The 14,320-nt window shown below is 31.1% G+C and overlaps 1 protein-coding gene and 1 long non-coding RNA gene across 4 annotated transcripts in view; one reads left to right on the forward strand and one right to left on the reverse strand.

The window, feature by feature from the left end:
- Positions 1–8,501, reverse strand: part of LOC143065364 (insulin-like growth factor 2 mRNA-binding protein 2) — a 78,759-nt gene extending 70,258 nt beyond the window's left edge. For all 3 annotated transcript variants that reach the window (XM_076238897.1, XM_076238895.1, XM_076238896.1), the window contains exon 1: positions 8,435–8,501. In XM_076238897.1, coding sequence (XP_076095012.1) covers positions 8,435–8,486 — 52 coding nt within the window. In that variant the 5' untranslated portion in view covers positions 8,487–8,501. The remainder of the gene's footprint in view (positions 1–8,434) is intronic.
- Positions 7,423–9,124, forward strand: LOC143065365 (uncharacterized). Its single transcript, XR_012975457.1, has 2 exons — positions 7,423–7,573; positions 8,592–9,124. It is a non-coding gene; the product is annotated as an uncharacterized LOC143065365 (long non-coding RNA).
- Positions 9,125–14,320: the final 5,196 nt, after the last annotated feature.

Genomic DNA, 14,320 nt, shown 5'->3' on the forward strand with positions numbered 1-14,320 from the left:
ATAGATACCAGGACTAAATTTTATACATACGCCAGACGCGCGTTTCGTCTACAAAAGACTCATCAGTGACGCTCGAATCCCAAAAAATTTAAAAAAGCCAAATAAAGTACGAAGTTGAAGAGCATTGAGGACTAAAATTCCTAAAAGTTTTGCCAAATCCAGCTAAGGTAATCTATGCCTGAGGTAGAAAAGCCTTAGTATTTCAAAAATTCTAAATTTTGTAAACAGTGAATTTGTATTTTGTTTATACATAAAATCCAATAACTCGCAAACGTACTATCTTATAATTAAAACACACGAAAGGGATTTTACGTAATAAGATATAAACAAAAGTTTCATGAAAATAAGAAAGCGTTCTGAGCAATTTTCTAAAGTTTTGACGACGGACGGAAAGACTGACAAACAACGGTACACCACAATGCCCGTAAACTGGCGCATAGAAATGAAAAAAAAATATTTTTTTTTATAGAGTTATTGCGTTATAGTACAAAGGGAATACTGAACTTAAATGATAATCAGGTGCAAGCGTTGATGCAGGGACATATTTAGCGTATGCATAAGGAATATGTCCCTTAGATAATCATCTTTCATCAATTAACATGTGCTCAACCCATGTGATTATTTTTTTTTTAAACTACATATATAGTATCTAAGCTTTTGTCATTTCTCAATACATACGGTTTATTTTCAGTATAAATAGAACTTAGATATTGCAATATTTCATTGCATCGATGAAAAAGATCTATAGTTACTACACATGACATTAACAGTTTCAAGACAATTTCCCGCTTCTTTGCAGTAAAACATACGGTGAAATGTTATAACTTGTAATGTTTTGTCTTTCTCGACATGTCGTTATTTATTACTGCATTAAACTGAGTTCTTTAAAGTAATGTAGTCGATAGTCAGTGCATCGGTACTGACATGATTAACAACATACTTTTCGTATTCTGTAAAATAAATTTAGAAATTATTTAAAAAAACAACCCAACCAAGGTTCTAACTCCCTAGTCAAAATTAACCTTAGCTAGATATGGCTATCTTTGAGTTTCCTTTATGTCAAATATCTCATCACGTATTCGATTATTTATACATCTTTGGTTTTCAATTGTTTTGGCTTAACTTCAGCGCTTCTGGTGAACCATAGTCAAGAAAAGCGTGTATGACATGACCAAGCTGAGGCTAGTGAACAATAACATGTTAAATTTATATCTAGAATTGTTTAGCACTGAGTCTGGGGCGATAACTCTCCCGGTGGTCTGCTAGTTCTTGAAAGTATACTCAGTTGAATAATGAGCGCTTTATTAAAGTGAAAAACATACCGTTCATCAATCCTTTACAATTGTGTTGAAAATGTATTCACCATTCAGCTACGCTTCAAGGTGCAAGCATTTTCCACAGATTGCACACCAAGATAGCTTATAATCTATACGTATGAAAGGTAACCGTACGGCCATCTGGAAGTTGACTTTAATAAGCATTTTAAAATATATTCGAACAACGATAAAAAAAAAAAACAACCAACAAATTACTAGAATAGAGAATATATAATGAATAATTATACATTGTTTTGAAAAAAATATATACTGTTAACCAACTTACATAATTCTACGTCTTTTAAGGCCTTGTTGATAAAAATATATACTGTTAACCAACTTACACAATTCTACGTCTTTTAATGCCTTGTTGATAAATATATACTGTTAACCAACTTACACAATTCTACGTCTTTTAAGGCCTTGTTGATAAATATATACTGTTAACCAACTTACACAATTCTACGTCTTTTAAGGCCTTGTTGATAAATATATACTGTTAACCAACTTACACAATTCTACGTCTTTTTTTAAGGCCTTGTTGATACAACCATAAATGACTTCAAAATATTTTTTGAAATAATGTGGTTTTATATGAAATATAAAGCAAAGAAATGCACGAATATTTTTGGCCAGGTACTGTATATTCGCGGATACTTTATTTCACGGTTAATCCTTCCCAGACCACTTCGCGTCTGTTTCATTTCGCGATTTTCTAATTTAGTCGATATAATTACATAAGGATTTTCATGTTCCAAGTTTTACATATTCGCGACAATTTATATTCGCGTTATTTTTCTACTCGCAAAAGTTGCGAAATTTAATCGCTCACGAAAATAAGTTGGTTCACAGTATACAAAATCTGCGGTGCTCAAATTTGAATATCGATTGCATTTAAGTTTAAAAGTGTGAAGGAAAGGCAGAACAACATCATTTTTTTTATGAACTACCACTTTTGGTTGATACATTCAACCATAGATATAATGGTTATTACATCTATGATTCAACAATACCAATCGTTATCTGGATGATAATTTTTCGTTAAATAATCTAGAGTTCTCTAAATATACTAACAAAATTCTACCAAAATTACTTTAACTAAATCTAACATAAACAGCAGTAGTTGTCCTTTTCTAGATTTAGACATTTAAATTTGTAAAGGCAAACTCCATATTTTTCACTCCCTTTTGTACATTTTCCTTTTTTAGACGGCGACGTTCCTTTGGCTCCATCATACGGTGTTAATATATCCCTCTATCGTTAAGCCCGTGTGTGAAGTGATGTCATACATTTTAACAAACGACATAAATGCATCGCTGGTAAATTATTAAGTCAGGGATTTCGTTTTTATAGATTACTAAAAAACTTTTACTAAATACTTTCATATAGAAATATAGAACTATATAAGTAAAGGCTATACCTGTTGAAAACTTATTAAAAACGGCATTTCACATCCAAATTTTACGGTTAGTTTTTACTAAACGCGCGGAAATCACTATGTGATCCGGTATACTCATTGAACCTTGCACAAGTAATTTCTTCTTTGACTGTCTATGACGTTAAAATACTAAATCCTTGGGATGTTTAAGGATGTACACCTCTGAGGAGCCAAACAGTTCTATAATTAAACTATTTTTCTTAACCTGATTTTTGGGTTAATATGACTCTAAAGAAATAATTGGTGAAGAAAAAATCATATGGTGGTGCACTTCTATTTTTGGAATATAGCAATTTTTGATGATTTCCCCATTTTTCAACAATTTTTACCTATTTTGGGACTATTATCTTGAAAAAAAAATCACAGTTCCACAATAAAACTTTTTCTCATACTTTCAATAAAGATGAAGTGAACCAATCTGAATAAATTTAACTTTAAAACACTATAGGTAGGTGAAATATAAGAAAATCATATTTTGATGCTTTTTTGTGTCAAATTTACCATGCTGTCAATTTTGTAAATTTGTGATTTTTCTCAGTTTTAAAATGTATATTGTTTCAACTTTTTTGTTAAAAATGATTGAACAAATACATATCTAAGAAGTTTGAAAAGAAAAAAAATGATATGGGATGTAAACTATTCTTGCAAAATAATTTTTTGTACCCCTCACCTATTTTCTCAAAATTTTGGCTAAAAGCCTGACTTGATTTGTCGTAAAATTTGAAAACTGGATTATTCCAAAACAATTCATTGTAAATGCACAGTTTTTTCGCAGAATTATGTTTAATTATATTATTTTTACAATTCAGTGATATTTTCCACTTGTATCACATGTTTTGGGAATAATTCCTGAACGAGATTTCAACGAGACTGAAACGTCAGAAGAATGTATATATCCTTAAGTTGATTTCAGTCTCTGATGCATGCTTTTTTATTATTAATTGTTTTTGGCTTTTAACTAGCAGTCAGTTACTCTCAAATCGTACTTTCTTGTTGATTTCACCTATTGATACTATTTGTAATGATTTTTTGTTATTTAATGTTTACTTATTCAGGGCAATATCTGGTCTACTAAGTGTTTGGTATAACTATAAATTTTCAGTTTTTGTCGTACCATGAACATCAGAATTATTTATTTTGTGAAAATATTTCCTTTCCCCATTTTGAACTGTATACCTAAGAACAAGATTATTTTCATTTACCTGTGTATATTATTGTAAATGGCGGACTTTTGTTTAAGGTTATTGCTGTGTTTTTTTTTTATATTGTTGAACATTTCACAGCGATATACTACTGTTGCTTTAATTATTCACCCTTTATTTAGAGCATACGATCTTATAGTAGTTTATGCTGTAATTTGCGTACCAAACTTAGAAAAAAAAATTAAATGCAATCTTTTTAGTTCATCGGAAATATTCTATTTTTAATGTATATTTTTAAAGAAAGATCGTTAAAAATGTTTGCAAATATTGTATTTTTATTTCAAAAAGAATATGTTTATACTATAAAAAAATGAAATATACATAAAAATAATGATGAACGTCAGAGTTAAAATTTTATTTCGAACTATTGAAAAAAGTAGATATAAAAATATTATAACATTATCATTGAAACATGGAAAGTCTACCAGCTTTAATTTTCCAACTTCATGATTCGTCTTAACCTCGCGACTGCCAAATTAAAGCATAGAGACTAAGGTGGTTACAGAGTTTTGATATTTGTATGCTTAGAGTTCTGTCTGTTTATTTTCCGTTTACAAAATTTCACAGTTTAACGTAATGCAGATCAATGAAGTCTAGTCCCGAAACGCATGGATAGTATAACTAATTATTTGGTATATAAATGACACATTTGAAAATTAATATATACTAATGCCTGTCATACTATCGTTTTTGGTGGAAGAAGACTTCAAGTCTACTGAAGGCCTATATTGCCGACTTTAAAATCATTGAACCTCTGTATGCCGCATTCGTTTCTGTGTATTACAATTTCATAACAACTTTTGATTCCTGACACCGATTTTTACACATGATTAAGCATCTGAATCATTTAATTTGTAAATTATAATTGAAAAACAAACACTATCGTAAATATGTACCCTTTTATTTATGTAAATTATTAGATTTCATCTCCTCCAAATGAACGTTATTTGTTTACTTGTAACCGGATGTTTTTACTGTAGATATTTGTAGTACGCATGCGTGAATTTGGTATCTGGACAACTCGCCCTGTTTTACATGTTCGCCCTTGGTGTGTTCGTCCTGAGTTCTTTCGCCAGTACAGTACGTTCTCCCTGTGTTCATTCTCTTTACTCTTATCAAGGACTTGCATTTATTAAAAAATATTAATATGTTTTCTCTGAAGATTATTCTAACATGCTAGATTTTCAACTTGTGTTGTTTTCATCTAGTTGTAAAATCGTGAACATGGCATGTGAATTTTCATCTGAAAGCAGATTTAGCTTAAGGATAAAAGCATGGCTGATTGACAAAATTCAATGATGCAGTACTACCATAAAGATAATAAATAGTTTTTTTTTCTCACTAATTTATTGACATAATACTTTTTGTAACATATTTTATTTTTGTATTCAATTAAATCATTTAAATCATTTAAAGGACAATGTACTACTCTTTTTTCACAAAGACCGACAAAACAGGTTGGGACCCCCCCCCCCATTATGAGTGTTGTCCCTTATACAAGGGACTGTCCATAAAACAAGGGGTTATTTTACTGTTGAAAAAAAAAATTAAGATTTTTTAACTCAAAAGTGGGAAAATTCATTATATTTGGAATAACTTTTCTAAATGAGGGGTCAAATTAATAAAGAAGATATAAGTTTGGAAACATCACAAAATTTTTTTGACATGTTTTGACCATTTTAAAGGTGCATCTTTGTGCATAATTCAAAATTGGAAATTCCAGCAAGCAGCTAATATTCTTACACAAGTGAAAATAAATCCTGGTCTGCTAGCTACATGTTCATCTTTTCTACCGATTTAATAACTAGAATCATGCAAACAGACTTAAGAAAAAGGCATGTAAGTTCATCATACAAATATGACACCTTATCTGAACAATCCAGATCGTGCAAAATACTTCATTAAAATTGTAACCTTTAAAATTGTTGTCGCGCACTAAAAACCCTCATGGGAACTTTCAAAAGTTTGCGGGTATGTAACCAGTCTTACTATTTTTATGCCCCATTTATGGGCATTATGTTTTCTGGTCTGTCCGTCCGTCCTGCTTCAGGTTAAAGTTTATGGTCGAGGTAGTTTTTGATGAAGTCGAAATCCAATCAACTTGAAACTTAGTACACATGTGTTCCTTATGATATGATCTTTCTATTTTTACTGCCAAATTAAAGATTTTACCTAATTTTCACAGTCCACTGAACATAGAAAATGATTGTACGGATGGGAAATCCATGTACTTATGACACGTTCTTGTTTGAAGAAAAAAAAATACGTTAACAATAATGGAACAAAGCAGGCTGGGTTAGTCGGGCTGCTTTTATGGTAATTCAAGTTACCTTTTATTCACCTTCTTTCACCTCAGAGCTATCAGCTCTTTGATTTAAGTATGTGATGTAGCAAATTTTTAATATGTTGTTTTTTTTTGCACAACTAATTCAATAAGCTTTTTCATTCTGCTTCTTTTTTTTTATTGAAAAATATGGCTTTAAAAAAAAAATAATAAATGTAACGGTTAACATATATTTTCAAAAATTAACTTTATTACATTTCAGTTATTTTGTGTGGCCAAAAGAAAGTTGTATTCATATTGATAGAAGGGTTCGTGATTTTTACAATTGAAACATTTCAGTTGGTATCAAAAGGAAATCATACAACTTTGGACAGACTGATTTGCCGAAATTCATGTTTCTCTATTACGATGTGAATCCCCTTATCTAATAATTGGCCTTTTTCGATAAATATAGATTTGAATGAAAAAAAAAAAATGTTGGGTGTACGAAAATGAGACAGCAAAAACACAAAACAAAAAAACCAAACAAACCCAAACACGAAACACATTATGGTTTTGTTGAAAAATGAATAAAAAATGATAGCGAATACAACAAAGAGAATGGCATATTAAAGCCACTGTTAGACCCTTGCATTCAAAATTTTAAAGTATAATACATGTTTCAAATAGTGTCATTTAGATGTTCAAAAGGCTATATTTAGTAATTCAGTATTAAGTTTTTTGATACATGTATGTTTGAATTTTATCATATATATTTAAAGTGCTTTAAATTCTTCTGCCGATTGTATTAGTAATTAGATATAAGAAGATGCAGTATGAGTTCAAATGAAATATATGATTACCAAGACGCGTGTTATGCACAAATTTGATGAGTTGAAAACAATATGTTTTCGGGTAAAGCCGTTGCACATATTTACTTTGACGTAAAACTACGTTCATTACATATGATACTTATAATCATAACATCCTATTTATTTTATATTATTAAACAAATGTTTTTAAATACAGATAGAAGATTTTAATTTATTTCAAAAACATTTAAGGTCAAAGTAATTGATTTAACGATAACAACTATGTTTATTTGTAATTTAATTTTATGGAAGATTATTTATTGAGAAATAAATAACAAAACAATTTAAGAATACTATTCGTAAACACACCGAATATACATTTGAACTTTTCTAAAGATAAACTTGGAAATAACCTTTGATCAAATTATTCTCTAAATAACCTGTGAAAATAGGTGTTAAAGGATACATGCACCATGGTGACAAAAACAAACAACAATATCAGTAAATACAAATGATTAGACAAAAAGGACAATCAACACTCAGTAAGTAACAGTATTTGACTTTTTAACAATAAGCAAATTTTTATGTCGCGGTAAATCTTTTTCGATATATTCTTTCTTTACAGTTGAAGTGAAGTACAGAAAACTTCAAATATTAAACTTCAGTTACCTAAGTGAATCTCTTGAAGATTACCTACATTCTTGAGAGAGACAAAAACTACGAACCAACAATCTCATTTATTTTGAGAGAAAGGGTACTTATTCACAAATTATCTGAAGTTGTAATTTTTGTCACCTTATTTTGATCACCATACAGTCAATAAATTAGGGAACAACATTATTAACTGCATCAATATATTACATTAGAAAATTGGCAGTACAAGTAGAATACTAATATAATTTTTAATTTTTTAATATCTATTTTTCAAATTTTCAAATTTTTGTTCTTTTCAATATTTGTTTGTGAATTTGTAAATATAAACATTAAACGCAATCTTTAGTCTTTGTTGAAAGATCAGTACATCCATCTTTGTTATCTCCTAAACGGTACATGACAGAAAATGCAAAAAAAAATATATGTATGTAAAAATACATCCATTATTTAAAAAGTTGAATTTCAATTTAAAGTACATTTAACTCGTATAATGACCATATATTTAGTCATCATGTCGTTTTATCATTAAAGTTTTTTGTTATAGATACATTATAGTATATGAAATAAATGCATACGCTTTTTTCTGCTTTACTTGATGATGCAAATATTATATGCGTATATATCTGCACAACAAATACTACCAAATGCTAAACGCAAACAATTGTGTCTTAAAAATCCATCAAAAGAGTAAACACACTATTTGAAATATGCTGTCATTAAGGAAAACAAATATGATGTTAAAGACATACCTTCAGAAGGTTGAGAGCTGCTGCTTTCTAAAACTTCTTGTGCTTCAGCCATTTCAAATGTATCCTAATAAAATATATACTTCTATATCTTTAGAGTATGAAAGATACATACAATTGCACGTGTTCTTTTATAGTGAATTTGTTTATTTTCTTATAGTTTTGAAACTACGAAGAAAGATAGCGTTATAAGGTCATGCTCGGGAAATAAGCTGATTTTCTACATTCTGTTGACGTAATAAACTATGAAGAAGTCAAACCGTCGTACACTGATGTATCCCATTGAAAAATTCCCTGGTTACTATGAAGCAGACAGGAATGACGTCACTTGACAACGACTAAACCTTTAAACACTGCTAAAGGCATAGGAAAGTAAAACGAGAAAGAAAGAAGAATATCAAAGATATTCATAAATATGGGAAATCCTTTCGATACGTTTATAAATGTGTAAAATGTCAATACCATGAGAAAATCTATCCGTTCGATGATTTAACATTGAGGAATTCCGTAACTCTATATAACTACAGACATCGATTTTATCATTCACACAAAAATTGTTTTAGTCAAAAACAATCGTAGAATAAAAGTAATATTTTATTTTTATTGTATATTTTCATTGTGACCTATAAATCGTATTTCATAGTTTTTTCAATAAATGCTGTGTTCAAAGTTTGGAATACAAATTACAATCATCGTACTTTTTCAGTAAAAAGTGAAAACTGTAGTAATACTATCTGCTTCTAACGTGAATTTTGAAACATGAAATGAATAGAATGGAGAGAAAATGTATAACAGTATGTTTAAGCAATGGAAACTCCAACAAGGTCACCTTCATTGATTTGTCTGATTAGTTCTACAGTTATACTAAAGAAACATAACTAGAGGCCCATCTGTATTTTAAGTTGAAGCAAATGCAATGGTATTATAGTTTCAACAATGTCTTTAAATCAGTATTCTTACTCAGTTGTAACTATTATAGATTGTAAAACTTTGGTGTAGTATCTAAAATACATTTTATCATTTATATTATCGCCTATCATGCATTATCGCCTGAGGTCTACTTGCCATAAGCAACACGGTGGTATTTAAAATGGTATGGATACTGTCTTCTATTTCAGAACACCCATGTTCAGAATCGTTTGAGTTAGTGCTGCATTATCTTTATTGTTTTGTTCAGTGTTATGAGGATTGTCTTTCTTTTCGTAATTTGTTTTGGACAAGGTGGTCTATATTAATTACTTACGTTTTATGAAACACCCTTTCAATATCTTTGTAGATTCTGAAGGCTCTTGGTATATATCCTCTAACTGTATAAATGGGTGTATTCGCTGTTAGTTGCGTGCAACTTTCTGTAAAATTTATATAATTATATTTTGGCAAATCAAACATTCAAATGAAAGAAATTTTCGATAACATGTATAAACACTATCACCTCTTTTGGAAATACTACCGAATCTTTTTATTGTTATTATCATAATCTTTGACATTGACCATCTGATTTCAATCGATTATGGGCTACTGTTCAAAGATCGTCCGCGTATGAAATCAGATTTCACAGTCTACTGATACTATATACCTTCGCTTAAATCGGGTTTCATTGACATTACACGTACATTTGTTTTTATAAATTTTTCTAAAATTTTCTGTAATATTTTTTTAAGCGGTCACAGATTCATGGCGACGAATAAAAAGATAAATTATTTGTCAGAATGTGAGTTCTTCATTGATACAGCAATCCACAGACACAAAAATCCCCCAAAATGAATCTATTTTGGACATAAATCTGGAGTCTGCAATGATAGACGTATTTCTACACACTATGTCAAGTTCTAAAATTTCACATTCTATGAATAATTTATTTAAAGAAAATCGACCACGTTTCATGTCAGTATAAGAATGCTGACTACTTGAAAGGTAATATTCTCAGGATAAAGCGTCCGCCAGGAGAGGAATTGAAAAAAAAGTTCTAGATGTGGTGAAACGTCCTCCATCAGTGAAATCGTCATTGTTTCAGGTGTGATAAAACGTCCACTAGAAGTTAAATTGAGAGAGTTTCAGGTTGGATGAAACGTCCATCAGTAGTGGTATCGACAAAGTTTTAGGTGACGTAAAACGTTCATCAGCAGTGGTATCGATAAAGTTTTATAATGAATGTAACGTCTACCAGCAGTGGAATCGACAAAGTTTTATTTGGAATGTAACGTCTACCAGCAGTGGAATTGACAAAGTTTTATTTGGGATGTAACGTTCGACAGCAGTGGAATCGACAAATTTTAAGATTGGATTTAATGTTTATCAGCAATGATATCGACAAAAGTGCTGTAAAATGTCGTTAAAGATACCAATAATATGATTAAGAAAACCAGGCGCGCGATTCGTTTACACAAGCATAATCCGCTGTGTTTGAATAAACAAGCACCTCCCCCCCAAGCAGGCTCCCTCTCATGAATAATGCCAATCTACCTTTTTATTTTTTTCACTCTCATGGTGAAAATGTAAGAGATTTCAAATCCTACTGAAATTTTAATATTGAAGATAGATATAGGAAGATGTGGTGTGAGTGTCAATGAGACAACTCTCCATCTAAATAACAATTTAAAAAAGGAAACCATTATAAGTCAATGTACGGCCTTCAACACGGAGCATTGGCTCACAACGAACAACAAGCTAAAAAGGGCCCCAAAATTACTAGTGTAAAACCATTCGAAGAGTCTTCATTATAGAATCAAAATACTGTTCTTAGCATATTACAATAAAATTTATTTTAGTAATAAATATTGATGTTGCAAATCTTACACGTTTTTGTAAAATTTTATATTGAAGGACATCGGCAACCCAAATGAATCAATTTGTGTTCAAAAGATAATAAATAGCTGAGTGTTAAGTCGTTTAAATGACTTGTATAGAAATAGTTATATTAATATTAGAACTATTAAGTAAATACATTGAACTGCGATGCAATTAATTTATCTAAAAATAGAAAAATAAAGGCAACAGTAGCATACCGCTGTTCGAAAGTAATAAATCGATCGAGAGGAAACAAATCCAGGTTGTAAACTAAAACTGAGGGAAACACATCAACTATAAGAGGAAAAACACGAAACAACAAAAACACCGAAGTGCAACAAAAAACCAAACGTCAATGCAACATACAGAGAAACTTTAAGATAACCATTGCCATTTTCTTGTCTTGGTACAGGATATTTTAAGAAAAAAATATTGTAGGTTGAACCTGGTTTTGTGGCAACTCAAACCTCGTGCTGTTATGGCAATGTTAAATATAACACTAACACGACAAGATTACATGACAGGACTACATACTTTTGAAAACGACCTTTACGTTCATAAATAAAATTATAAGGGAAGTCGCTAGTATGTTTGTTTTAAATACAAATGTATAATAATTATTTCAATTTTATATCATCCAATTTGTGTGTGTAAAATAAACACCATTTAAAATTAATCGATTTTAAAACTAAAGACAAAATATTTGAAAAAAAAACACGTAAAAACTGAGAAGTTTCTATACGTAAATGGACAAAAAGTATAGCAAAAGCCGGGCAAGAAATCAGAGCATCTCACGAGGGAGATTTATTCCTTAAGTTGTCACAATCTCCGTATTTTCATACCGGTACTAAGCTGGTTCCTCTAGGTCTAGCAGTCTACCAATAGTGGCATCGACCAAGTGGTACTAACCAAATTAACGGTACCAATTTTTCTGCAGCAGATGGACATTTCTACAATAAATGTCTCTTTAGCGATGCTCTTGGTCAAAATCTTCTAACGAACCTCAAACTTGTTAAAAAAATGAAGGTATAATATACCGAAAAGGGCAAAATATATAGCCAAAGTTTAACAAAGAATAAGAGCTTTGAAGGAGGGAGATCTATTCCTTAATTGGAAATAATTTTTAAAAAGCCAATTTAAAAAACACAATATTCGTATTTTCATGCTTATACCGTAGTACTGCCTAAAGCGTTAATGATACCTCTGATACTAGCAGTCAACCAGCATAGGTATCGATCCAACTACAGAAAACCATTAACGTTAACAGAAACGCATTTCGACTATTTCAATTAAATCGATTTACGACTATTGAACAGCGGTATAGTACGCTTGCCTTTATTTATGAAAATTGAACAGCGGCATACTACGCTTGCCTTTATTTATGACAATTGAACAGCGGCATACAACGGTTGCCTTTAATTATTTCTATTGAACAGCGGTATACTACGCTTGCCTATATTTACGACACTTAAACAGCAGTATAGTACGATTGCCTTTATTTATGACACTTAAACAGCAGTATAGTACGATTGCCTTTATTTATGACTATTGAACAGCGGTATACTACGCCTGCCTTTAATTATTTCAATTGAACAGCGGTATACTACGCTTGCCTTTATTTATGACTATTGAACAGCGGTATAGTACGCTTGCCTTTATTTATGACTATTGAACAGCGGTATAGTACGATTGCCTTTATTAATGACTATTGAACAGCGGTATAGTACGCTTGCCTTTATTTATTACTATTGAACAGCGGTATACTACGCTTGCCTTTATTTATGACTATTGAACAGCGGTATAGTATGCTTGCCTTTATTTACGACACTTAAACAGCGGTATGCTACGCTTACCTATATTTATGACCATTGAACAGAGGAATCTACTCTTGCCTTTAATTATGACTGTTGTAAATTACTTTACTTTTTTTTTTATTATAGACATTTTTGTATAATTGGTAAACGCATTAACGCAGTTTACCGCGGTAATTACGTAACTGTATATTCGATGTCGCTTCTTAGCGACGATATTATGATCATATATAGTTTTAGGTAGAAATTTCGTTCTATGAAGACTTTCTTCATTATTTCGTTAGAATATATGTAAGAATGACTATTGAACAGCAGTATACAACGCTTGCCTTTATTTATGACTATTGAACAGTAGTTTACTACGCTTGCCTTTATGTATTTCTATTCAACAGCGGTATACTACGCTAGCCTTTATTTATGACTATTGAACAGCGGTATACTACGTCTGCCTTTATTTACGAAACTTAAACAGCAGTATAGTACGATTGCCTTTATTTATGACTATTGAACTGCGGTATACTATGCTTGCCCTTATTTATGACTATTTAATAGCGGTATACTTCGCTTGCCTTTAATTATGACTATTGCACAGCGGTATAATACGCTTGCCTTTATTTATGACTTTTGGACAGCGGTATACTACACTTGCCATTGTTTACGACCAGTGCTTCTATTTAAGAAAATAAACCACAACAGGGTCCTCGTTAGTGGTAGTCTTTTGTAACATCTTTGTTCTATATTAATTATTTTTATTTTTTGAATATGGTTTTGATGGCATTCTGGTAATCTCTGTTCTCTAGATGTTTCTGGTAATCTCTGTTCTCTAGATGTTTCTGGTAATCTCTGTTCTCTAGATGTTTCTGGTAATCTCTGTTCTCTAGATGTTTCTGGTAATCTCTGTTCTCTAGATGTTTCTGGTAATCTCTGTTCTCTAGATGTTTCTGGTAATCTCTGTTCTCTAGATGTTTCTGGTAATCTCTGTTCTCTAGATCTCTGTTCTCTAGATGTTTCTCTAGATCTCTGTTCTCTAGATGTTTCTCTAGATCTCTGTTCTCTAGATGTTTCTGGTAATCTCTGTTCTCTAGATGTTTCTGGTAATCTCTGTTCTCTAGATGTTTCTCTAGATCTCTGTTCTCTAGATGTTTCTGGTAATCTCTGTTCTCTAGATGTTTCTGGTAATCTCTGTTCTCTAGATGTTTCAAAGTGTTGCTGTTAACTTTAACAAAAGGGGGACGAAAGATACCAAAGGGACAGTCAAACTCATAAATCTAAAACAAACTGACAACGCCAT

Source organism: Mytilus galloprovincialis, chromosome 2 (assembly GCF_965363235.1).
Source record: "Mytilus galloprovincialis chromosome 2, xbMytGall1.hap1.1, whole genome shotgun sequence".
In the NCBI taxonomy this organism is placed as follows: domain Eukaryota; kingdom Metazoa; phylum Mollusca; class Bivalvia; order Mytilida; family Mytilidae; genus Mytilus; species Mytilus galloprovincialis.